This window comes from Pseudopipra pipra, chromosome 14 (assembly GCF_036250125.1).
Source record: "Pseudopipra pipra isolate bDixPip1 chromosome 14, bDixPip1.hap1, whole genome shotgun sequence".
Classification (NCBI taxonomy): Eukaryota; Metazoa; Chordata; class Aves; order Passeriformes; family Pipridae; genus Pseudopipra; species Pseudopipra pipra.
Genome location: NC_087562.1, coordinates 12630308 through 12656920, shown reverse-complemented (window position 1 = coordinate 12656920; position 26613 = coordinate 12630308). Strand labels below are relative to the sequence as shown.

General features: G+C 36.8%; 1 protein-coding gene across 6 annotated transcripts in view; it reads right to left on the bottom strand.

The window, feature by feature from the left end:
- The window catches only part of FTO (FTO alpha-ketoglutarate dependent dioxygenase), a 236438-nt gene that overhangs the window by 130794 nt on the left and 79031 nt on the right, over positions 1–26613 (bottom strand). For 5 of the 6 annotated variants that reach the window (XM_064671173.1, XM_064671176.1, XM_064671171.1 and 2 more), the window contains exon 8: positions 4346–4470. In XM_064671173.1, the coding sequence (XP_064527243.1) occupies positions 4346–4470 (125 nt within the window). Of the gene's footprint in view, positions 1–4345; positions 4471–10000; positions 10172–26613 lie in introns of those variants that run through there. The other variant, XR_010434330.1, reaches the window with a different exon arrangement.

Below are 26613 nucleotides of genomic sequence, written 5' to 3'. Positions count from 1 at the left end.
TGCTGTGAGTAAGAGGTTCTTTCTTTCAGTGCTGTGCAAAGATGGAAGAATATAACAACTTTAGAAATATAGTGACCCAATCTACAAAATATTATGGGTTGTAGGATGACCTCATAAAAATAGATTTTTATTGTGTTATTTCAATGATGCAAGGTTATAAGTTATTGATTCTTACAAGATATAATCAATTAACACTTTTCTGCTGTTTATCTCACGAACCAGAAGAATTTTGTGTTTACTTTGGTACAAATTATTTATTGAACGTTTATTCTGTTTTCACTATGTCAATTTGTCATTACACGATGATTTAGTGAGAAGTTAAGATTTCAGAATTTGGCTGAGTAGCAAAACTATGAAAATACAATGATCATAAATAATTTTATCAAACTTTCCATTCCATTGTGTCTTTCTCCTAAACTTTACATTTTCCAATATGTGGTTGAACTTCCCCTAAGACAAATGGTACAATTTCACTGAGGAAAATAGCAAAATGGACATCAGAGTCTGTGTCGTAATAAAATCATTTTGTACTAATAAAATTTTTCCATTTAAAAAAAGACATATTTTAGGAATGGTTTAACCAACCGTATTTTTTCCTAGCAGTCAATAACTTCAATGCAGCTAAACACTACTTTAAATTAATCTATTGTTGATTTATTGATGATAAACTAGTTTGGTAGAAAATATACATCTATGAAAAATACAACAAAAACCAATTAAGCAATTAAGTGCAGTATGTCATGCAAGCATTAAAGACAATGTTATTATAACATGGTACAAGTTCTATTCGGAGAGATAAGAACTACAATTCCATTTAACTATAGTCCAGTTCTCTCAGGCACTTACTGGTTGAGAAAAGTGAAACATCCTCTCTTGAAATTCAAGTATTTTTTTTTTTTTTTGGCCAAACTGTTTCTTTATGATATAACCACTTTTCTGGTTCCAGTTAAAAAGTAAAATAAAAAATGGCAATAGCATCATCAACGGGGAAAAATATTAAGCCCTTTTCAAAAAATTAATCAGGTGCAGATATTGAACTGTACTTTTTCATCCTTTGTCTCACTTTTCAAATGATAATTTCTTCCACAGTCACCATTAAATCTTGATCTATTCCAGCTCTCTGTATGGGTCATTGATTCTAGATGTACCATGGTTATTTTTAAATGTTTCCCTTTCGTAGAGAAAAAGAGGGCTGTCTAGAGCCAGATGGGTAACTTCACACTTCATTTATCAAACCAAATGCATTAGACTCCACCCTCTCTTTCCCACTATTGCTGTTAAATTTCCATATAATTTGGTAGCAATTTTCATTATCATACAGTGACCCTAAAAAGTCTATACAGGTTTGCATGGTTAGTCCAAAATTCACAGCTGTTCCCTTCACCGTCTATTTGCTACAGTAGAATCCAAGGTTCCCCTCACTTTATAAGGTGAACAGTGACCTTCTATAAGGAGAGGTCAAGAAGGGGTCAGTTCAAAGGGCTAGAGCAGCTCTTTAACAGCTATAACAACCTGTCCATCAGGCACTATCACGCAGTATAAACAAATCTGGGGCTTTAGAAACTCTGGACCATTTCTGTTAACACTCAGAAGACATTCACTGAGTCCTACCTGAAGTATTTTGGATCACTACCACTCAGAGAACAACTTGAATCCCTAAAAGACCTGCTCAGATAGTTGAGATACTGACATCTTTGCCTCAAAAGTATATGAAATGCTGAGCTGAAACACTGAGTATATGAAACACTAAGCACACTGCCACGTGTTTTGGACTGTGGAGCTGAAATAAAATCTCAAAGAGTCATTTCAGTTCATTAATATGCAGAAACACTGATACAACTTTAAGCACATAACACAAGAGCATGCTTTAACCATGTAGATACATATCAGAACAGTCCATATGCCTTTCTCTGAGAAAGGCTAAATTTCTAAAAGTTCAATCAATTTGTATTACCAGTTCTCAGCGTGTCATTTCAGGTGTTAATGACACAAATAAAGCACCAGAAAGAACAGAATGACTACAAAACTCTACAAAGACCAAATACAGAGTAAAGTTTTTTTCCAGCTGCCCTCCCTTCATTGACCTAAATTTCTTGAAGTTGTACTGTTCATAATCTGCTCTCTAATGCACAATGTAAGGTAATTAGAGTCATCTGTATTTAACTTCCACAGGAAAAAAAATTCTATTATCTAATCTAGCTGATCCCCTGATAGCCTGTTGAAAGTAAAATACTGTAACCTATTGCCTGCCCTTTGACAAGTGCTAATTATTTCCTGTCCAAGCACATTTTTCTCATGTAATTCCAAAGTACACAATAGACTGATCTCTAAAACATGAGCAGCCCTGCTTGTACCACAGCGGACGTTTTATAACTTTCACCACCGTGTGCTCGATGGCTACCACAGCCAGTGTTTCATTCCAGACATGGAGCAGGAGCTTTGATGAAGTAAAGTGAGGTGTATGGTAACAGCCTGTTTATGCAGCTCATATGGATGAGACTCTCAGATAGGTCACTGGAATGGGAAACATCAAATAGAAAGAAAAAGGATTATGGATATTTAATACTCAAAGGACACTTTCTTTCAGAACTTTCAAGGCACAATGCTCTTGAAATTTTCTTTCAGGTGTTTAGTTTTAAGAAGGCCTGTACTTCATCTGCTTGTGCCTCTCCCCATCCCCCAAAATTGCAGCACTGCTCTGTCAGGGACGAGGCTACAGCTCCAACTGCAGCCCTGGTTCCAGCCTTGGAGCACTCCAAGCAGCAAGTAGAGGCCAGAAACACAGAAACCCACCTGATCTTCAAATTACCCCCAGCTGCTATGATTTGTGATGACTTCATATATTAGGGAATTATTGTTAAACTAAAGGAACACTAAAATGATATTCCACTCATTAGAATCCTCCTCTTCTGGTTCACAGCAAAGATGCACAGAATGTCCCAGAAAAGCCTTGAGTGATTTCCCCTGTCTCCAACGGGGCCAAAATGTTTGCATTATTTAGCAAGCACAGTGATGGAAGGCAACACACCCCCCCCCCCCCCGGCAAAAAAGAAAAACCTCGAACAACTAAAAACTCCTTAAATTCCTCAAAAAAAAAAGATAAAACCCACATGATAATATGGACAATATTTTACTCGGAGATCTTAACTGAGTAATACACAAATAAACATTCCATACTCATAAGAACACAAACTTATAAAATGCAGCCTCTAATTTGCAAAATGATTACATGTTATAATGCTTATATTTTATCTAAAGCTTCTAAAATATTTCAAGTCCACTCACTGTAACTGTTTGGAACAGCAAAGACACTCAAGTGTCAGACCCAAAATCTATAGATTTCTTTTAAAAATTTATCTCAGAGTTTTCAAGAACTACAACAAACCACAAAAGAGCTCCCTTAAATGGAATATTTAGTGCAGGTAAAAAAATAATGCCAATTAAGGGCTAAATCTCATTTTAAAAAAATCTCATTTACAAAAACTGCATTAAAAATTACTTTTTACTAAAAGCTGTATTTAATTATAAATAAGAACACCTGGTTTAAAAGAAAAGCTGTACATTTGGTAGAAAAATTTCATAGACTGATAGATACTTAATGTAAATCATAAACAAGAAAATAATAAGAGATTATGAAATGAGTATAAATCTAAAGCTTTTAGAACTAAATGTGGAAAAGGGTGACATCAACTCATTTAATAGCTAAAGAGAAGGACATAAGGTGGCATATGGTGGAAATTCTGTTTCTATTCACCTATTTCTGAACAAACCAAAAGTATGGTGTAGCTGTAGCTTCTGAAATGCATTAAGGCTACATTCCAGTAACAAACCTTTCCAAATAGAAACAAAAACACCTTTTTAAAATTGTTGACCTGGTCTATTACCATGGCAATGAGTTCTATTAAGAACTACATATAATAAACCAGTCATAATATGAACTCCAGCAATACAAACACTCATGCCAATCTCACCCAACACAACCCAGTTAACACCAGTTGGATCCCACAGAAAATGGCAGGATCACGAAGAAAGCAGCCAAGCAGTGTGTCCATTAGCATAGCATGCCAGCAAAGAGCATTGCTCATATTGTCAGCAATATATGGAAAACCTCAGGGCACTTGAGGTGGCACCAATCCTCAAATATATATATGTTGCCTCAAGCTATTATCAATGGCCTCCATTATGTGAGCACAGTAAGGGAGCAGTCTACCCCACAAAGTAACTCTGAAATCAGAAGCAGAAACACTGACGATTCCATTCAAGGAATTACTATTTGAACAGTGAAAATTTTGAAAATTGTTTGAAAATGTCAACTTGCAAGGGGATTTATAGGAGTCTTTCCCACCTTACTGTCCATTCTTTACGCAGCCTCTGTCGCTCCTTAAGGACTAGCAGGAAGCAGCTGATGGTTTCATTCCTTTGTTCCTCAATTCGTTGTTCTTTTCTAACTTCGGAGAGGACCAGACTTGTCTTAAAGAGAGGAAACACATAAAAATTATAATCTAGAAATAGGAAACAATGTGTAAAATTAATAAAAAGCCCATAAGCAAATAAGGACAGTAAATCAATAGCTTTTTTTATTACAGTTCCACTGCTGACAAATCAATACAGTAAATGATGGTTAGAAATGGCCACCATATATTTGGTATTTAATCAATATACATGGCATATAAGGTAAACCTTAAAATCTCATTGCCTTAAGTATCACAACAAGAAATTGTGCATACTAGGCATCATTTTCTTGAGGCGTAGTTCCTTTCTTTTCTAAATATTATCTGGTATCAAATAATATTAGAAGTATTTTCTTCAATGCATTTGTTGGGGGATTTCCCTCTCCCCATTTGCTCTTTGGTAAAGCTGATGAAAATACCTGTTTTTACTGTATCTTCTGAAAGGAATTTCTGCTGATGTCTCCATGTTCTCTTTATCATTAAATATTTCAGTTAAACAAGTAGAAAAATACTTTCACGCATAGAATAAATTAAAAACTGCTAAAAATATACATATCTGTAAATGCAATTGATTTAAGTCATCTGCAAAATATGATGACACACAGTCTCTGCAGACTGAAAGTTACTGGCCTTCCCAAATATTGTGTTGGCAGTTAACATTGGCGTAACAAAACTGCAGATCTTCCTATCATCCTTCATCCAGCCAGCAAGCTAACTCTAAATCCATCACTCCATCTTTGCCTTCACTAACTCACCCACCATTTTCTCCCCTTCTTTCCCCTACACTTCCCAATCTCTGCCAACTTGGGAAGGACATGGCACGTGTTGATGCTCACACTACTGACCAGCCAGATGTCCACCAGTGCACATGTGCTGACTTGATGTGCAGCAGAGTAACCATGGCAGAGTCAATGCAAGTGTCTCTTCCTTCAGTGAAGATATTATATTGTCTTTTTCACCTTAACCAGCCACTGATATACACTTAACTATTTTTGCTATTCTAACCTTCAGTTACAGGTTCTGCAAACATATCAAAGTATCTAAATGCTTTTGGGAAGGATGACAGAATAGATAGAATGCTTGCACAAACCTATTTTTTTCACAGTAAAGGAGGCAAAAAAAAAAGAAGTTTCTAACCTGAGGAGTTGCATATGTGACTTTGAAAACACAACTTAAACATAACTAAGAGTTGCAATTCCTATTCCCAGCATAATCTCTCTTATAGGAACAATGTGACAAAAATACATGGCATATTGCCTCCTCCTCCAAATCACATACACTTTACATTCTGCCCTGCCCAACTAAAATTCCTCTGGGGATCCTGTGAGAGAAATGATTGTTATTATCTTTAGTTTGTGAAAACAGGAAGATCTACCCTGGGTCTGAAAGGTTGCTTTTTTTTTTCATAAGAGACAATAACATGCAGATTATACACTTCTTAAGCTACGTAAAGTAGCAGTAGCATTACTACCACCATGGTTGTTCCATGAGACAAGCATGACAGGGTTCACAGAGACAGAAAATAATTTTATTGTACCAACATCTGATGACAAAGAGCAAAAAGCATCTTTCTCCCCACTTCCCAGTTCTATCAGTTGGCCTACCAAAAGGCATTAGCCCATCATATGGGACTTACACATCAAAAAGAACATTTTCTTGTAAAAACTCAAAATGTTCAAAACTCTGTCTATACAGATCACATTCTTGACCCTGCTTTGACATTACAAAGCAAACAAAAAGCCAGAGAGCATTTTCAGATAAGGATTCCCTGACATGGGTTTCCCTTGCACTGACCTACAACATCTTTTCCACAAGCTCTAATATCCGCCAACTTCAACAATCCTGACCTTACAGCCTCACTTCCAGCAGCTGCACAGTTTAAAGCAGGATTTGATAGAGGACTTCAGCATGTGAAAACACACATGAGATGATGTACATTCTTTAAGGAGTGTAAATTAACACTCCTTGTCATTCACAATAAATATACCTACTAAGGCTTTAACTTTCATATTTATCATGTACAAGCCTTGACACAGCACTACAGCTACAGGTTCTCTCTATTATAGGATGATCAGACCACAACCCACCAAACTTCCCTTTCAGAATCCTTGGATGGCCACATTAATCACAACAGGACAGGGAAATCCACTGGTGACAGTGACATGTCTACTTCTCTCCGAGACTGCAGTAAAGTCCCAAGTTTAAAGATGCTCTGCCTCACAAAGCTGAAAGAATAGTTATTTGCAGGCAACAAACATCAGAATCCCCAACATAAGTGATTCACAAAGCGCAGAGCATGGAGAACTGATAGTTCCTAAAGAATTTTTAGTTAAAACCTAACAAAGAAAGGATGTTATTAGATTGTTATCAGTCAGGGATGGGTGACCACTTCTCCAAGTAGTCACAATCCCATAATGCTATTGTATGAATTCTGTGGACCTGGTCAAATTGTAAATTTGGTTCTGAGTTCCATTACCTGAAGTCCCCTCCATCTACAGGAACATCATAACTCTGGAAACTGAACTTAATTTAATTTTTACTGAGGGAAATTATATTGCTCCAGCCTTCTGTTAACACCCTTCATTTATGTGGTGATGTGCATAGTTCAAGTCAAATGCATAGTTTGACACTGACATCATAAACGCTTCTTTATTAAGCCCTGTGAGAACAGTTGCAGCTACCTGGAGGGTGAAATAGTATGATTAAGCAACATACAACAACAATACATAGCTATTCAACTGATTTACTTGTTTTCTAGGAGTGCTGAGGGCAGTGAGGTTACCTGGAATGTGAGTGCAGGGCTTGATGTGCAGCTTTTATAGAGGCATTTCTTAATAACTTGCTATTCTTATAATCTCAATAAAAATCTCAAATTGTAACAAATAAAGCAGCATTCTGGGTAAAATAATATTATAAAACATGTTCCTTTGAAAGGAACATGTTCCTTTCTTTTCCATGTAACTTGTTTGGGGATTTATTTTTAACAAGGGGATTTTATACCTTGACTGATAAAGGTCAAGGGTTCAAGAAACTCGGTCAAAGATGTTATCAGCTGGGAAAGCCATTTCCTCACATCAACACTGATAAAAATCCATCTGAAACCCGGCTGATACCACCCCTTCTCTAGAGAGCAGGAATGACCTTCTGAACATCACTACAGTTGCACATCCCATCAAAGAAAATCTGATCTTGTGTCTCAATTCTTTCAATGACAGATAATTGTCTGCAGAGGCCCCCTTTGCCCAATGCTGAGTGAAGCCTTCACATTTCTGAACTGGACTCAACACTGACTCAGTGTTTTTCAGCACACATGGGACTGCAGGACAGTAGAATAAATAAACAAGGCAACCAGCCCTACAGCCTGTCTTATCTCATCCTTGTGTTCACAGAGATTCTTGAGGGTGGTAATGTTTACAAACTGTTGAAACTTTCTTTCTTCTGCTTCCTGAGCTGGCAAAAACATATCCTGGACAACTTAAGCAACGAGATTATGCAAACTGCTTATCACTTGTGGGAAGCATCTCCTTGTTTCATTGTTCAGCATATCACTTTAATAAGCAGCATTGTTAATATTTTCAGTAAATCTTACTCAATTCTCCTTATAGATCTATTAACATATTTAAAGCCTTTCCTTGTAAATCCCAAATGGCATGGGTCTTAAAAACAAACACACAACCCACCTCTCAAAAAAGCCCAGAGGTATACACACATATATCTTACATATATATAAAGTGTGCCAATCCAGCCTTCTACATTAAACACAGTATCTAGGAAACTAAACTCTTTGACTTCCTCCTGGTACAGCAGCAGAACTAATCTACTGCTCTACTGACCTATCAGGCAGCAGCCATCAGAGTATCTTCTCTCATTATGTAAGAAAGGAAGGTACTAAGATTAGATTTTAAGAGACCAACACCCTATTCCCTCTCATTCCCACTGACAAAATATATCAGTTAGATGGGACTGAACTGAAGCTGTTATAACCAAGCCTTTCTATTCACCCAGGAAATACACTCAAAATTAGATACGTAAAAAATCTAAACTAGGTTTTTTAACAGGATTACAGTAATATTTTTTTCTTAGATACACAGCAAAAGAAACTCTGTTTTAACATCCATAGGTCACTACCCTGCTGAACTGTGTGTGTCCTGGGTGAATACTATGACATGCTTACACACATGCAAGTAAAAGCAACATCTAAACACTCCAAACCCCCACACTGGTACATTTTTGATCTTCTAAAGCTAGAGTTTTCCTTCGTTCAATACAGACCTCTTGAGGAGCCAGACTTAAGGTTAAAAACACTGTATAGCTGGAGACATGAAGCCTAGTGTTCTGTCAAACAAATTAGCCTTCAGTCTGAACTAAAGTGGCACTTGGGACAGTTTGCCTCTTGGTTCTACTTTATTGGGTCAACAAATCAGATTTTTCACTCTTAGATTTAATTTACTCACCACCAGTTTAAATAGGATAAGCTTCTGAATCTTTAGCAACCACTCCTACTTTAACATAGCAGTTATCTCTAAAAAAAATCAATAAGTAATACAGAAAGGAAAAACATAAGAGTAAAATCTGTAAGCAGAGATGAAATGTTGTTCTGTATCTTCCCTGTTATTTTTGTCATTTTATTTTGCTTTCAGTGCAAAAAGTATCCTGATGAAATTCTACAAAACTAGAACATGGTGCCTTTTAAAGGGGTGGAGGAAAAGAAGCTGAAATCTATTAAGCCATGTTAATTTAACATGTTGTAATTCCTCTGCAATAAAAAAGCTAGTAATTGCTTACAAAACACTGCTCATTTCTTCTTTACTTTTAAAATACAATCAAATGCACCCATTTTCATTGATACGATGGAAACAGCCAGTATGGTTTAAGTTATCACCCAGTAATTTGGGCACATTAAACCCAATTCTCTGCCTTTTGTTTATTAATCCACTATGCCAGATATCACAGCTTCACTCAGCAACCCGCATGTTTTGGATGATATTGAAAAATGAGTCATGTTTGTCAAAGAAAAGTTTTAAAAAAAAAAAGAAAAAAAGGTAAAGAGGAAAAAAGTGTTGTTTATAGAAGCCAGCTGCTCTGGCTTCGGCGCCAGCAGCTCCTCATCCTGCTATTTTACGCTCGCAACCCCCACTGCCCCCACTGGCACAGGTACAACTAAATGTTGACTTCAATGCTTCAGAGAGCACTCAACTGATTCTGTACATGATTAATTGCCAAAGACATGGCTGACCATATGGAACAGAGAAAGCATCAAGTAATTCATACTTCTGTATATGATCATTTGGCCCCTGTTGTTTTAATGTACAGGAAAGAGCTAGTATAGCACAGACCTGGTGTCTTGCCCTTGACAGCCCATTAAGAAATCTCAAAGCACCTAGTTGAAGTTATGCTGTTGGCTTTTCAATAGCAGCCTAATAAAACAGAAGCAAAGCTTTCCAACTAGTCTTAAATCTTTCACATACAGTACATTAACCACTGCTGCTAAAACAACTGGTTTCTTATGATAGGAAATGGGATTTGATTTCTAGCCTCTGCATACTTACTGAAAGCCTTTTTCTGACCTTTGGAGGGTTTACAAAATCATTGTTCCTTTTTCCTGCCATTTTCCCAGTTTCTTGCCATGGTGATCCTAATAGATTTGTTTAAGGTTCAGTACATTCTACTCTTACTAGCTGTTATATGCAAACTGTACAATGAAGGTAGGCCCGTGGGAGCTGAAAGGAAAGAAATTATTATTAACTATTTTCTTTCTGGGAGTCAGAGAGTCACTAAAACATCTAAAACATAATTTACTTTTAAGAAGCCTATAAAATAAAACAAAAAATTCCTCAAAAGAAGCAATATCCTAGTGTGTGCTTTCTCGTATCAGACTGGAGACGAATCATCAAATTTCATTTGAAAAGGAAAAGACAATTTATTTTACATCTGTAGTATTCTCAAGGATTTCTGACACAGACCTCAAGTAAAGAAAAGAGTGCAGACTTGGAATAGATGTCAGTGTCATTAACTGCTTTATATTAGTTTTATCTACCGTTAGCATCTTTCCAGTCATACACAGTCAAAGAAAAACATTTAAATAATGTTTCCCTGTCAAAGCTCTTAAGATGACAGTGCTAAAAAGTTAATCCCCATCCTCACAGATCTTCTGGCAGTTTTGACATATGTTGGCAAGGATGTATTTGCTGGCACCTTCCATTAGAAAATATTTACACAGAGTTTTCTTGTCTGAGGATTTTCTAGTTGACTAAATGATCCTCATGGTCTGAAGGGCCTTGTGTGGGATATTGTAATCATTGGACATTCATCAGTGGTAATTTCCCAGGCTGCTGAAAATTCAGCTAACACTATTAATACACCAACAAAACACATGAATAATCCACAAGCCAACATGAAACTCCCTACTGTTCTGGTTATTGATTGAGAACTTCCAACACAAAACCAGGTTTTAAAGTCAAATATTACGTCTATTTTAAATAAAATATAAAGGAATAGAAAATTTTATGAAAGACGTGTAATTTTTGTAGGGTAAAAGGAATGAAAATTCAAGTTGCTGATGTGAAACCATTGCCACAAAGAACATACATTCTCTCCTAGTATTATATTCAATGGTGCACATCAAAACTAAACAAGTACATAACCCAATTATAAAGCAGAATGCTTAAAGTCAGACATATGTTTAAGCTCTATATACAAGTCTACATGCATTAAAATGTTGGCAGCCCTGCCTCCCTTTGAGGTATTCACTGCTGACAGCAAAGGATGAATACCTGACTTGATAGATGAGTAGTTTGACCTAGAAAAACCTACAGTGAGTAGATCACTTGGACTTTTTCAGAGAAACTGTAGTCTTGTCTGCACTAGAAAGTTGTACCATTTATCTATACCTGTGGAGCTAAAGCAGTACATTTTCTAGTTTTATGAGTTTAAAGGTCATAAATTAAACCAGGTAGAGTTGACTTGGAAATAACCATTACCTTATGCCTATATAAGTGTATTTCTACTTGGGTCTTGAACCATATATTTAGGGAAAAGGAATCCAAACAGAAGTAATGACCAAGTAATTTTTGGTTACTCTGGCATGCCACAACTGAATGAATTTCCAATTTAGAAAAAAAAATAATCCTTTTTACTGGATGATTCACTGTAGTTATGATGGGTGTCTGTAAGATATTCAATACATACTTACAAAGTAAAAAAATGTATAAAGATCAACACTTTCTAAGTATTTTTGCTGCACTAACTGGTTTGGCAATGTTCTAAAGGTGAAGTATAACCCATCTTATCATGAAAGAGCAACGAAACCACTCAAGATATTTGGAATAAGAGTGGCTTAGCATCTTCAGATGTATGGGTGAGTGAAAGGTTACCCTTCAGCCACATTCTCCCAGAGCATGGCCCCTCCACCTCTGAATCATCAATAGCACAAAGAATGAGGCAGGCCTACCATGCATAGTGGATTATATGAAGTGTAAAACATTGTGGGGAAAAAGCCTTTGAAAGAAGTCAGGAAAAAGAAATCACGCTTGCAAGAAGATCCAGCTGACAGGCCAGTCCCTAACAAGTGAATATGTTTGAAAACATTGTGAATGCAAGAAAAGAACATGCCTTTTGTTTCCAAACCTACAGTGTCTTTACCCCAACTGTTGCCTGCATGGCTGAACATATGTTTTCTGAGCAAGAACTGAAGCAGAAAGTGTTCTTTGTTATAATTCACTCCTTTGTATACACCTCCCTTTTTCCATTTTGGTCACATGCAAACAGTAGTTACGCTGAACACTTAAGTTCTGAAGGACTGCACAGCAGTGTATGCTTCAGTGATTATTTACTATTGCTGAAATCAGTTGAGCTAAGATGCACTACAAGACTCACTTGGCTAATCTGCACTCTGGACAGCTTATATTCTGCAATGCTGAATCACGCCAAGTACAACCTGCACATGCTCGCTCAGCCAGCAGTCTGAATTTCATCATCAACAAATATGTGCAGTTCTCATAAGCACTGAAGAACCACACAACAAATGGTTCTATGCATTCAAAAGAACTCAAAAGAGTACCCCATAATTTTCTTAGCATCTCAAAACTAACGTCACCATCCATGAATAATTTAGGGTGGGGTAGAGAGAAGAGGAAAAAATTATGGACTTTGAAGCCAGAAGTAGGTAATCCCACCTCACAAACACTGAAATGAACTGAAGTTCAAATAAAATACTCAAATAATTTTACTAATTCTAATGAAATAATTCTACACATAAGCAAGGCATTGCTTTGACTCATCTAATTTATACTGAAGCCCTAATACACTAAGCTACACACAAGCTCCTTTTAAAATATTTACAGATGAAAACTTGTACCAAAATCTCCAAACTAGACCCCTGGCCCTTGTAGCATTCAAAATACAAACTGGAATCACTAAAATTAAGATTATTGTCACAAAAACAAGACTTTTTAAACTTGCACAAACTATGAAGAAAGATGGAAAACAGTGAGTGCTAGATTCTGAATTCATTATTGCATTTTTATTTGTGACTACCTTCAGTGTTTAATCACATGTCATGTTACTGATTTCCTTGAACAGCACATCTCAGTATCTATTTAGCATGGAAAAGCCTAGAATACCAACATTTTCCTCCCATCACTGAAGCCACTACCTGTTGCCATCAAGCTACTTACTGCCTTAGCCATAATGCTTCCTAACACAATCTGTACTAAAATATAGTTGTGCAGAAATTTAGGGTGTATTTCCCATGTCATTAGTTTGACTGAAATCATTTAAAACACAGAAAGCCACGTTACAGAATGGGTTAAATGCTGCAGAATGAAGAAGCTGGAAGCCACAATCAAATGAAGCAGCATGCCACATGTCCAGAAGTGCCTGTGGGCATGCTTTGTCTAAGACACATGCCATAGCAGAATAGCAATTTAGTACATATGCAAGATAACCACATACAGCTGAATCGTATCTTCGAATGACATAAGGGTTTCAATGCCTTTATCATCCTCACAGCACTAAATGCACCGGGTCTGTGGATATCCCTGTGAGAATGGGATTCTCACCATGTTGTTTCAGAAATGAAGTTTTGTCACACTTGGCTCAAGTAACAGCTTCATTACCCCCAGTGACACCATGGTACGCTGTTGTGAAGATTTAAAATTCATAATCATGTAAGTGCAGTAGTGATACAAGCTGTTGTGGCCAAAGGGACAGAAAGAAAATTTAGAGCACACTGCTGGGAAGAGCACAGGAAATAAAACCAAAATAGAACCTCCTACACTATATGTACTTAATGTACGGGGAATATGACATTGACAAGCAGCAAGGAGAGCACCACCAGATATTATTAGTTCATTATGACAACAGCATTTGGAAATACACTTTTCTAGAAGCTGTGATCCTTGTTTCTCAACTGAAAACTAGGCTGATTTCAGTGCCTTATCCTCCTCCATTTTTGCTACAGTACATAACTATATTTTACATAAAACCATGTGCTAGGCACTTCACATATAGGCCACGCAAATGGTGATGACGTGACATTGGGGGTGTGCACTGTAAAATGTACAACCTGATGGAATGTACTAGAAAATTTAAAAAATGGAGGCATTGACAAAGGAGAAATACAGAAAGGTCTATTGATTTAACTCACAAACAGTTGCCCAAAATATACCATCACTATTTCGGATTCAGTCCTTACAGTAAATATGGATTCCTCCTGGAAGAGCAGGCAACTACGTAGTCTTAATTCTCTTGTATTCAGAGAACATTTAGGAATAAAGTTTTGCACATGTCATTCTGACTTACTAGAGCATAATGATACATAATCCTGTAATATATGCACATGCCACATATATATGGACACTAATTTTCCATTATAAGTGATGAAGGGGAGTATGTCTTACTATAGCTTACTAGTATATAAAGGCAACACAAATCTTACAAGAAAAAAAAGACAATTACAAAATTAGTTCAGTAGTTCAGGTACACCTACAATGCTAAATAAGCAATGCTTCACTATAGTTAATGTCTGATCAAACTTACCATACTGTAGGCTCAAAAGAAGCCTACACTTTTTTCCAGAATAAAAAAAAAAAACAAAAACAAAAACAACCACATACAAAACCCTCAAACCTAAACAAATCACAAATCACAGTGATTTAATCCTAAATTAAAGAAAATTAAAACTCTGCCTAATCTTTTATGTGTATGCCCATATTCGCTGTATACAGACACACACACCAGGGTACAACACAGACAGTACACCTGCAGTCACTGTTTTGTCACATCCCACTTAATTGCAGCATGGAATCATGGAGCTGGAGCATTAACACACAGTACACCCAGGCAGACCTCCACCCCTTCTAAGGACAGGTCACTTCCACAGACGTTCTCATCCTCTGGAGACACTCAGCTGCCAACTTCCATCACACCAGGCACTCAGTAACATTTTCTTTGCTATTTATTTTTCTTCTGAATGCAATATATCGGTAAAACCTACCCTTTATAAGGCTGTTAATGCCAGCTATAGGCAGCTATTGATTATTCTGCTAGAGTTGTGTCCCAGTAAAACACCATGCTACAACACTGAAGAAGTATTTAAAGACTGAACGTCCAACTATTTGCAAATTACACTATATCAAAAAATATTACATCGACAATTTTCATTAATGTCGCAACATTCAGTCAGGGAAAATAAACTTTCATCATATGATTCATGTGCCTAACAAAGAAAACAAACAGTGTGATCATCAGATCACTGTGAACATATACACATCGATTACTCTCTGAAACAAAAGTTGTGTGCTGAGCATTCTGGCTACTCAGCAGAGACGACATTTGCATGATGTGCTCACAAATTAGGACAAAGCCATTTGGAAAACAGACAACACTGTTACCCTGTGGCATCTCACAACAATGCATTCTGTTACCCTGCACCAGGACAGTCACAGCTGCTGCCTCACCAGTCACTACCACGTCCTTCTACAGGCACACAAAACAAGATATGGGTTCTCAAGTTCAGCTGCAAAGTCCAACTTAAGAGAGAGGTCAAAGGTGGCTGACTAATCACCTCTGCACTCTTCCAGAAGGAACTGTTAATCCACAAGTAAAAAAGCAATGTCAAGGATGTATTAACACAAACTGGCTGAGCATCCTTAACAGACACATAGTGAGTACATGCCACAATGAACATGTTCTCCACTAACCCGAAAAGCTTTTGGATCTCCTGGGTTGCTGAAGAAATGAAAAAGAGCAGTTTGTGGAGAAGGGTCTGACCTGTGTTCTCTCATACAAAAACTTCTACCCTTAAAGATACATCATGACAAGCCATGCTAGGGCTCTAAATCTCCAGTTAATGTTACTGTCTACCTACTTCACTTTCTGCTTTACCATGACACTACAGGGCAAATCACACTTCACACCAGAGTCCACATGTAAGAAGTACATTCTATTTGAACAATCATTCAAACTATCAATGTTGTATATATAAATATTTTTCTTCTTAAAGAGGAAAACATGCCATCTGATGAAAACCTGGTGTCTCTCTTCAGCATTTGAATTCTGGAGTTTCTGTTCTTTATTTTTTTTCCCCTTCTCAATTTTTTATTTAGGATATCATTATGCAATCTTTTTACATATATCAAATCAATTTTCAGGGATAACTATATTCATTTAGGAAAAAAAATATCTAAAACATTTTCACTAGAACATGGACTGCCTTCTAATAATATTTGATATTTTTTGACATTCATAATAACTCTCTTGTCAAGACTTGTATTTGTTGTATGCTTATTTAAAGTCTTAAATGGTCTACATTTTGTTGTTTCACAAAAAAGTTCCTTAAATGTTTATCAACAGAACTACTTCCCAATTAAACTACGACAACGTTCTTGAGTATTAAATAATCTTCTTTCAAGGTTGGCAGATTTCATCCTGTTTACAACTAGTTGAATCAGTTATTCTCATACTGGAGAGAACACTGGATATAGTAAGTTGTTCTTACCAGAAATGAAGTGCAAGAAAACTAAAACCCAAGACAAAGTTTATCTCCCCAAACAGCATAACTAAGACCATAGCAGTTATGAGGAAAGACTATTTTGATAAGCATCTGTGAAAACATGTTGCCACAACATTTCTGTCTTAAAACAGAGCACGAAAACACAGTAAACTTAAATTCATACTGAAAAGTTTTCATCTCGAGAAAGTTATTATTTTTGTCTCAACTGCAAGCTAGAAAAAACCCAATTTTCTACCTTGATTAACAAAGTTTGAAAATCAACAAAGTACTATTTCTACTAAGCTGCAACTTGCTGTATTCAAAATGATGTTTTGCTTTGATAATTATGTATTACTGCATGTTCTAGACATAATCCTTTCTCCTTGCCTTGTTCATTCAGTGTTTATACTCTCGGTACCTGCACAGAAACTCTTGCATACAACCCTGTTGGATCAAATTCATCTCATTGGATGGATCACAAGCTCATGTATCTACTGTTCCACGTGCTGGTATAAGTCTGTGAGTCTCGAAACAAGACATGAATAAAATTATATTTATGGTCCAAATTTATCACCAAATATGGAAAAAAGCAAACAACCTGGAACTGAGATATTCGCCCAAAAAAGAGCACGACTTCAACTTTTTTGGCCTACAAAACCAACTACAAATGTTAGCCACAGAATACCATCAACACTGGGTTTGAAATCACCTAAAATCTTGGGACTCAGGGCCAATTCTGGATAATCAAAACAACTCGTAAGATTTCAATATCATTCTTTCTCCATACATCAGTGACTACAGGCAGAGAAAAATAACACACCTAAAACTCCTAAAGTCATTTTAAAAGTCTATACTTTGCTAATTTTTAAACTGATTAAAAGCACTGAGCATAATAATTTAATTTGACATTTTTAGAAAGTCTCAATTCTAAACCCCTTTATCAACACAGGAACAGCAACTGGAAAATTGTTACGTAAAGGGGTTTGAGTGGAAAAGAGCAGCTCCAGTTTTGTTTACTACTTTTAAGATATCAGGAATAGAAAGAGGAAAAGCTTCTTCGTTTTGTATTATCTGAGGTGAATCCATTCGCTCAATTAAAAGAAAAAAAAGAGAGAAAGAAAAAAGTATCACAGGTCAAAAGAACAAAATGACACACAAAAATCCATTGCCAAACTGGCTGTCGGTTGGATGCACAAGAGTAATGCTAAACAACTGTGGTATGGAGACAAAATATGCTTTCTTTAAGACACTTCTACAATAAGTTATTTAAGCCTTGTGAACAGCCTTGCCTTGCACCCACCCCTCACACATTAATGAAAACAAAGGGGGCCCATTTACATTGTAACCCCGCAGTGGGGTTAAGCATGTGACCTTAAAGTATGGTGCTCTTGTGCTCAGTGGAAAGGTTCTTGACAATATAAACAAGAATTACTGCTGTTAGAGAAAGGGAAGACAATTAAAAACAATCTAGGATGCATGTTGTACAGCTGTTCAAGTTTCAGCTACGTCTGACCTCTAAAGATGCTACGGGTTTTACTTCAGAAATTTAAGCCATTTTAGTCTTATTAAAATAATCCTTCAACAAAAACGGAATTCATATGACAAACATGAGGTTTTATATGAGTAACACAATGAAAATTGTGTGTTGCTGGCAAAACATGCCATCACTGCAGTTAAAAAGAAGTTGTGGTCGGCACATCTCTTTCCAATACTTAAGCTCACCAACAGCTGAGCAAAAAAGAAATCTCTATGAAGAATGCTATGAAAATTTGCTGAGAAAAAAAAGCACTGTTCTTGAAACAAATGAGACTTTGACAGGTCAAATCACAGTCAAATCTGTTTGACAGACGTTTGTACCCAGGAAAAAAAAAAAAAAAACCAACACAACAAAATGGGGTGATTTCAGCAAAACTCTGCAGGCGCAGTGGCCCAAAATAGATCAAATTGCAGGACCAAGCAGCCACAACATTTTTTTCAGCTTAATTTTGGATACCATTGATTCCAAATGCAATAAAGACAGACTGCAATTACGGTCAGTAGTTTCTTTATACACGTCTAAAAATTTTCTAATAACCGAGAAAATACTTAAGTTTTAAAGAGAAAATTATAGAACAATCATTTTTTTTTTCCATCAGCCACTAAAACTAATTGACCTAATATTGTCCTTAAAAAATAAGGTTACAGAGGAAAAACTTCTGAGAAAAAAAACAAAAAATCTTGGCTAAGTTTCATAAAACCACAATTTTCCTGCCTGTTTGATCTTTGTACAGTCAGCATAAGCCACTGAAACTCCTCCACAAATGAAAGGCATTCATGGGAAGCCATCAGAAAGCACTGCTGGTCCTCTGGGACCCAGGACAATAAAAGAAAAGTTTGTGCCTGCCACGTGGGCCTACAATTCAGCTTAAATGAACAAACCATTGCAATATCCTTCAGCTTTGTGAAAGCGATACTTCCTACTTTTTTTGGAAGAAAGGAGGTCATATATAAACAGAACAAAGGGAAGAGGCAACACAAGTAGAGCCTCTCATAATAAATATTACAGTGAAAGTTTTGCTCATCAAACCAAGATTAAAAACATATTTTAATCTCCCAAGTTTTATGCTTTTGATGTATGTTGAAGAGGAAAGCTTATATATTTTGTAAGATTTACAACATTTCTAGTGGGAATAGCTTCATATTTCAGTTTTCTCCCTGTTTCTAAAATTGAGAATGTATGGGGTTGATTCTATCCCTTAATGCTGTGTCATATCAAACACTACTTTAGAGAACAGAAGTTAGGATGTCCTTCGGACATTTTTTCCCCACAAATAGGCTAGTTTTCCACTGAACAAAGCACTGCAAAATCACTACAGTGGTGTAATGGTAACCTATGTAACTATGAAATACTTCTTAAAATGCCAGCTTTTCTAGACCACAGAAAAGTTCAAACATTTGCACTAAACTCCATAGCATAGAGAACCACTAAACTGCATTTCCTTGTGGTGCTAAAATTAGGAAAGGTTATATAGCTTCAGTAGAAAGAGCAGTAATTTATTATCTGTAATTTCACCACTACATGCCCACAACAGCCTGATATAACACACGAAGCATTAATTTTCTTACTACACACAAAGCATAAACCTTATGCTTTATCCCTTTATAACATCTTCTGTTGAGTTCTGCACGATTTTCTTGGCCTCCCATACAACTTTTCTGGGCAGCTTTTCTTGTTCTCTCTTGATGTAGCACCAACTGCTATGACAAAAGGACCTGCTCTTAAAATCACATTTTCTTGCTGTAACACAGCTGCTCACTTCCACAACCTTACGTGAGGGTAAAGCCAAAAACACTAATGGTCCCTCCAGATGGTGTGAGGCAAAATAGCTGAAAGTTTCACTCTAAGTAACAATGAAAGAGCGGGTGAGCCTCTGCCCCGTTTTGTATGTTGTACAACACGCTTTTTGCTTTGGTTTTATCTACCAGCCATTAACTTTGTGGGACATCATCAGAAATTTTCAAGTACAGTTTCACAAACACAGAAGTCAGAAGAGCAAAGGTGAAAGTTGCTAGAACTGACATTTTGAACAACTATTACTATGAAGATGACTGTACTGTGTATTGGTAGACTTAGGTTAACAACACTTAAGGAAGACCTGTTGATTTCAGAGGACTATGAAATTAATACAAAATAGTGGATAAGTGAAGAAAACTCTACTCAGTAGACAGGTGTGCAGTTTAGGAGATGGGAAGGAGGAAAAGGTGAAGAGGTGACAAAATTTTTTCACAGCTGTGGCAGCCCCTGAGAGCTGACAAAGGCTCTCCTCTGTGTCATTTCAAAGGTACATGGACCACGCAGCTGTCTTTCCAGAAGTCAAATCCTTCCCATGTCTTTCCCAGCACACTCAATCAGTCCATTTGATTCCAAAGATATTTATGAGAGGTGCAGAAAATTGACCAGAGACAGTAACTTGCAGGTAAAGGAAAAAAGGAGAAGGCAGAGATTTCAGGGACAGCAAGAACCTATCACAGCACATTGTCTTTCTTAAGGAAAATAAGTGAAATGGTGTAAGAGAAGGAAGTGTTATAATACCAGAAAACTAATATAGATTTTAACTTAAGAAAAGTCAAGAAGAGATTATTCCAGAACTATTAGAAAAATTACAATAAAATTATAATTATTACTAAAGCTGGAATTACACCAAAGAAACTTCAAGGAGCCTGACAGGGAAGACAGGTGTCTTGTCAATAAATACTGTGCCAGAGGAAGGTTCAGGAACAAGTTCTGAAGTCACTTGCCCAAAGCAAATAGCAAGCAAATGAAAGTGTGAGGAATAATAGGATTCTTGTCTCCTACTCTCCATTTCCCTTCATGTTGCCATATGGTATCCATATCTGTGAGGATAAGCAGTACTTTGTACCCTGGTGTTTCAGTTTTCATGACACTTTACAAGTCTCATTGCTCATTTCACCACTTTCCACTAGCTACTCCTTAATGACACCCAGCCATTGCTTCCTTTGCTTTCCCATAAAAACAACATACTCAGGAAATAATGAATGTATATTTGTCTCTTTCAAGTAACTGCAGCTCCGTTTTAACCATTTACTTTGCAATAAACCTTTTAAAGGGAACTTTTTTATTCCCCCACAAGAAAAAAAAAAACTGTCTGTATATCTTAAGGGTCACAATATACGAATTTTAAGAAAATACACAAATAACGTACCATAGCCCCACTTCTAAGCTACAACCTACATTAATTCTCCCACCTTGTCCAAAAAAGAAAAAAATAAATCACAATGGACGCAACAACTGAGCACTCCATAGCTCATTTTGACTCTTCAGCCCAACTAGAAATACCCAGGGACTGGTATAGTTCACAAAAAAAAACAAACTATCACATTGCTTCCAATGGCAAGTTGCTACAAAGCACACTTTGCTAGATGGAGTTACTTAAGAAGTTGCTGTGGAAACAAGAAAGAACTGGCTCAGAGAGGAGGGATGTGAGCTTATTAACAGCAGCATGTTCAAGTGCTCCAAGCCTCAACCGAGAGAGCCCCCTGAAAAGGCAGAGCTGTTCTGCCTCCTCTGACTGAGCACAAACAATGGACTCAAACCACTTGTCCAGACTGAGAGGGTTTGGTGAAGCTACAGGTAGAGCCTAAGGAGATGCCAGAAGGGACAGTGAATCCTCCAGAACTACAAAAGTCAGGACTGTCCCTCAGAAAACAAGTAAAACAGAGATGAACTTGACTAAGAGTTACCTTTCGGCAGGGTAGTGTCTCTCATTCTTTTCTTGGTGCTTAACCTGCTACATAGTCTCTATGAGAAAATTCTGCATTTTTCTGCATTATAATGGTCTCTGAAACAGGTATCAAAACTTATGTTTGAGAAACAGAATTGTCTGCAGAAGACTCAATATTTTAAGATACTTTAAGGCAGGACAAGGCAAAGCTTTGAAAAATAGAGCACTGCTCATAATAAATTAGGAGAAAGAAAAGTCCTGGGAAATAGGAAATCTTGCACCTCTCCCCAAAGCCCAAATTTTCACAGAATTTTAAAATCTATTCCATTCACAGAGCATTGCAACTCTCTGGAAACTATCTTAAAGGCTAACTTTTCCCTGTGGTGAGAAAAGTGTTTGTGATGTGTGCTACAAAATGGTCTAAGAATAATATTCTAAATTTTTCACCTTTATATGATAAACCTGAATACTAAGAACACATACAGAAATCCAAGTTAGACTTTTTTTTTTTTGACAATACAATAAAATTAATATAGCAGAGGGAAAAGATTAATCACTGTTCATAAGAATTCATTCACCCAGGGAATTTTTTCATCTGTCCTCTACTTAGCTAGACAGAAAATAGATTTTGCTGGCTATGTTTAATTTCCACAGCCGTCATTGTGATCTAAAACATTTATATTGGAGCAATCACATTTATCCTCAGGAAACTAGAACTGGAGTAGCAGTTCAAACACTGTATAGGCTATCTGCTATCTTCTGACCCCAGTGGTGTCTTAGATTTAGAAGCCGTACTGTGCAAATAGGCAGTAAGATGTTTTTTGATTAAAATATATTTGAAAAATGCAATTAATCAGCAAAAATGCAATGAAACAGCATAAGTTGACACGGTTTATATATGCTTATTGACTGGGTCAGTAATGTAAGGCAAAACGAAATACGACAGTGAAACGGAAACAGGATACAAATACTTAATATTTTTGATGTACATCTCCAAGTTTATTTTAAGTAGCATACTTTGAATGTCTAGTAATGAATTTAATTGTATAACTTCTGATTATGGGAAGAGTCACCAAAAAAGAGCATCACTTATTTACTTAAGTCCATTGTGCAAACTTTCAAATGGTTGTTTTGAAAAAAGTATTACAGCACTTCTGCAAATATTCATGGTTCAACCCAAGAAAATAAATAGTTGTTTGTGACAAATATAAGAATAATCAAGGGCATTTCAGCAGACTTTGAAACAGGACTAATGTGATATATATTTGTACAGAAGATAACCTTCAATATAAAAACTGCAAAGTACACTCTTCTGGCTATACCAGCCAAATCAGCAAACAACTTGCTCCATCCTTCCTGAAGCAAATCTTAGTTACCAATCTGGATCTTAATATTCTCATTAAAAGCATTAATAATTATATGCTCAAACTACACCTTCAGTTTTATGTTCTTTCAGTCTTTCTGGCTATCCCCCAATTTATTTCCTTCACCACTGCCTTTTTTTTTTTTTAGTTCGCAGTACTAAAAATGGATTTACACAAAACCAATAACAATTTTTCCTAAAAAACATATTCTGGTTTTAATCAGGCAGTTCATCACTTAGAATTTCACACATACACACTGCAGACTTCCAGGCTGAACATTTTGCTACCGTAAGGCAATAATATAACAACTCCTTCAAGAAAGCTGATTCAGAAATATGTTAGCAGAAAGAAAACTATTTTGACATATAAAGTGAAATTCTACATCCACAGAAGTCATATTTTTTAACTAGTTGCATCATTTTATATTAGTAGTTTACATACTTAATATTCCCAGAACCAGACCTTATTAAATGCTGCAGTCAACAAGTTTAACAGATGAAAATTCAGATCGTCATATTAATATCTTCAGTTCTTTTAATCCACAAATGCAAATCTGTCCCTCGCCCTTCCAAGATTCTTTATACTTCCATTATATTTATTCCCATTCCTCTCTCTTTTTAACCCTTCTCTCTATTTGCCATACTATCTGTCTTCTTACAATTGCTTCCTTTCCCTGTTATTCCCTCTTTTCTGCAACTTATTTCCTCCCAATTTCTTGCACTGCTCACAAAACCGCTTTGGCCTTTAATTCTCCCTCCTACCAAACTCCTTCAAATGCTTTCATACATTTTGTGGTGCCAGACTACTCACAGTCTCTCTGTGGAAGTAGAAAAAAAACCAAAACATATTTCTAAGCGTAAATGAAACTATTAAAATATAAGTGAAACACTGAAGGAACAAAGAAAGAAGGAACAGAGCCAGTGTAGTGCTCAGTATTTGTAAAAGAGAGCTAACCACAGGCCAGCAGCTGAATGGCAGTCAGCAGTTAAACAATCTTAAACAGAAAAATCACGTAGGAAGCCACAGTGCAGTATGCAGCGTTCCCCCTGGAGCACGTACAAGAAAAAAGTCCCCCTAAAATTTTAGCACGTCTGCTTTTTATCCCGCAACATAGAGACTAATCGCCCTCAGTGCCTGAGCTGGATTCCTCGCATGCTGGAGCAGAACAAATACTACTTTTTCACCTATCCGTCACACAAACATGAAAGATTATGACAAAAGCAAACCAGCACTAATCTCAGCACCTCACCGAGCTCAGAGCAAAACACCAGAGAGCAAGGCAGCACACACAGACAGTAAAACACAAGCATCAAATGAGTAGCTGGACAGGAGCAACTTGCCTCTGTGCTTCCACTTACAGAGCAGTCACATTACCTGCTGTAGAGCAGTATTAAAACACCCACAGATTTGCTACGCAGAGGAAGCATTTAAGAATTATTAGAATACATTTCAGTCTTCTGACAGATTGAAGGACTTCATCCAGCAGCTCAGGCATTAAGCCCATAGCTCATAACTGAGTTAAAACAGAGCTTTTACACATCAGTGAACTCAAGTTCCAGCTCTGCAAAATATACACTGTTAACACTTGGTCATCTACTCTGATGCTGCTCAGGAGCAGTTATGCATCTATCAGAAAACACAGAAGGAGGCTTATCATATCTCTTTATAGCTTCCAAGGCTGGGATCATTTGAGCTGAGAACATACCACAATCTACAAGCTCAAAATGCTGACCCAACCAGATGAGCTGCTCTCCTTCAGTTTTTGGCTTCACATTAGCTTTTTCTTTACTCTTTGATCACCTCCTCTGCAATATGCGAGTCCTAAACATTGCAGAGGGCTCCAGTGCATCAAAGTAATTCTCCTGTAACTCCCTTCCAGCAATTTCAGGTACTACCAGCGAGGTTTTGGAGTGGAAAACGCCAGCAAGGGAACTCTTGCAGGTTTTTCCATTATGCCCAGACTTTTCCAGATTTGAAGGAGGTGGAACAACCACAGCACAAAAAAACCTCCAGGTGGAACATCTACCTCAGCATTTGCAGTCAAAGAATATGTTACGGTCACCTTTACAGGAGGGAGCAATGTCCATGTTACAGCACACTGGAAATTGCTGTAGGTCACCAGCAAGGCTTTGCAGTTGGACACAGAAACTCAGAAAGCCTGGACACATAACTGAATTCTCTTGGAGCTGGGGAATGGTTACACAATCCCAACAGTGTGTGAAAAACAAACCAGCAAAAATCCTTTGCTGCTTCCCTCTCACCAGCTCCCGCCCTTTAAGGAACACAGATCAGAAAAACACAAAAACTCCATGGTAGAGAAAAGACTGAAATATTAGGGCATGGATAACTTCTGCACAGTGACAGCCTTTGAAACAACTGAAAGCTTTTAACATAGCTCCTCAATTCTGAAAACACAGTAACTGGGATATAGCTGGCAGCAGGACAAGAATCTCTGCAGCATCTCCACATCACCTGAAATAACAGCCATATATATTTATACCTTATAAAGTGTGTGTTTATATGGGTATATACACACCTTATATATATGCACACATAATTATAATCTTTAATAAGATTAAATTTCCAAAAAGGCCTAGAATGAGACACAAGTAGGTATCTACTCTTTCACAGGCTAAGTAGGGAATACTTACTTCCACATGCTTTTGACTATGCTTCTTTTGTTTAGGAGATTTTCATTATTTTTAGATGGAGGAGTTCTGGAGGGGCCATCCATTGCAAAGAGAACTTATGTTCTAAAGCCTACAGCTTCAACAGACTTGGGCCCCTAAGGAGGAAGCATACTCCTCTCCCCACTCCAAACAGTCTCAAAATAATATTCAGATAAAACAGACGATGAAAAAACCTTCAGAAAAAAAATATCAAAGGAAGAAATACTGAAAAAAAAAAAAACCAAAACAGCCTCAAATAAAAGAATGTACCTTTGACCTCTGGTAATTCAAATAGAGTGTTAATCACCAAAGGATTAACACCCTCTGTATTATAAATAACATAATCAGTCATCAGGAAATTATAACACCCCATATAATGAAGAAACACTGAAGTCTACAATGCCCAAGCAGTGGAATGAGAAGTACTAATATGAGAACCTAACACATTGTATCAGTTCAGTAAGATTCTGCAACTTCAAGCATTACAGAGAACAGCTCAGTGCTTAAACAGGCACATCTCTTTCCCTCTACATGTACCCATGGCTCTATGTACATATATATGTATATGTATGTGCCCATGTGCTATAAAAACACATCTAAACCATTATATGCATTTTTAAAATTGTTAAAAATCTCTGCATATATAATCTCCCTGATTTTTTTTCTGAATAATTTTATGTTTATTTAATTAAGAGCAAACACTTTCCAATATACTTAAAGCAGCTTTCTACATTCAACATAATTACTTTTTGCTTAAACAAAGACTATTTCTCCCTTATTTGGCTCTGTATTATGACCCAGTACCATATTAAATATAGTAGTATTACTGCACAGAGGCATCAATGAAGAGAATTCTATCAAAACACTAACTTTTTTAAAGGGATGGAAAAAAACAAATCAAAGAAATTGTTACAC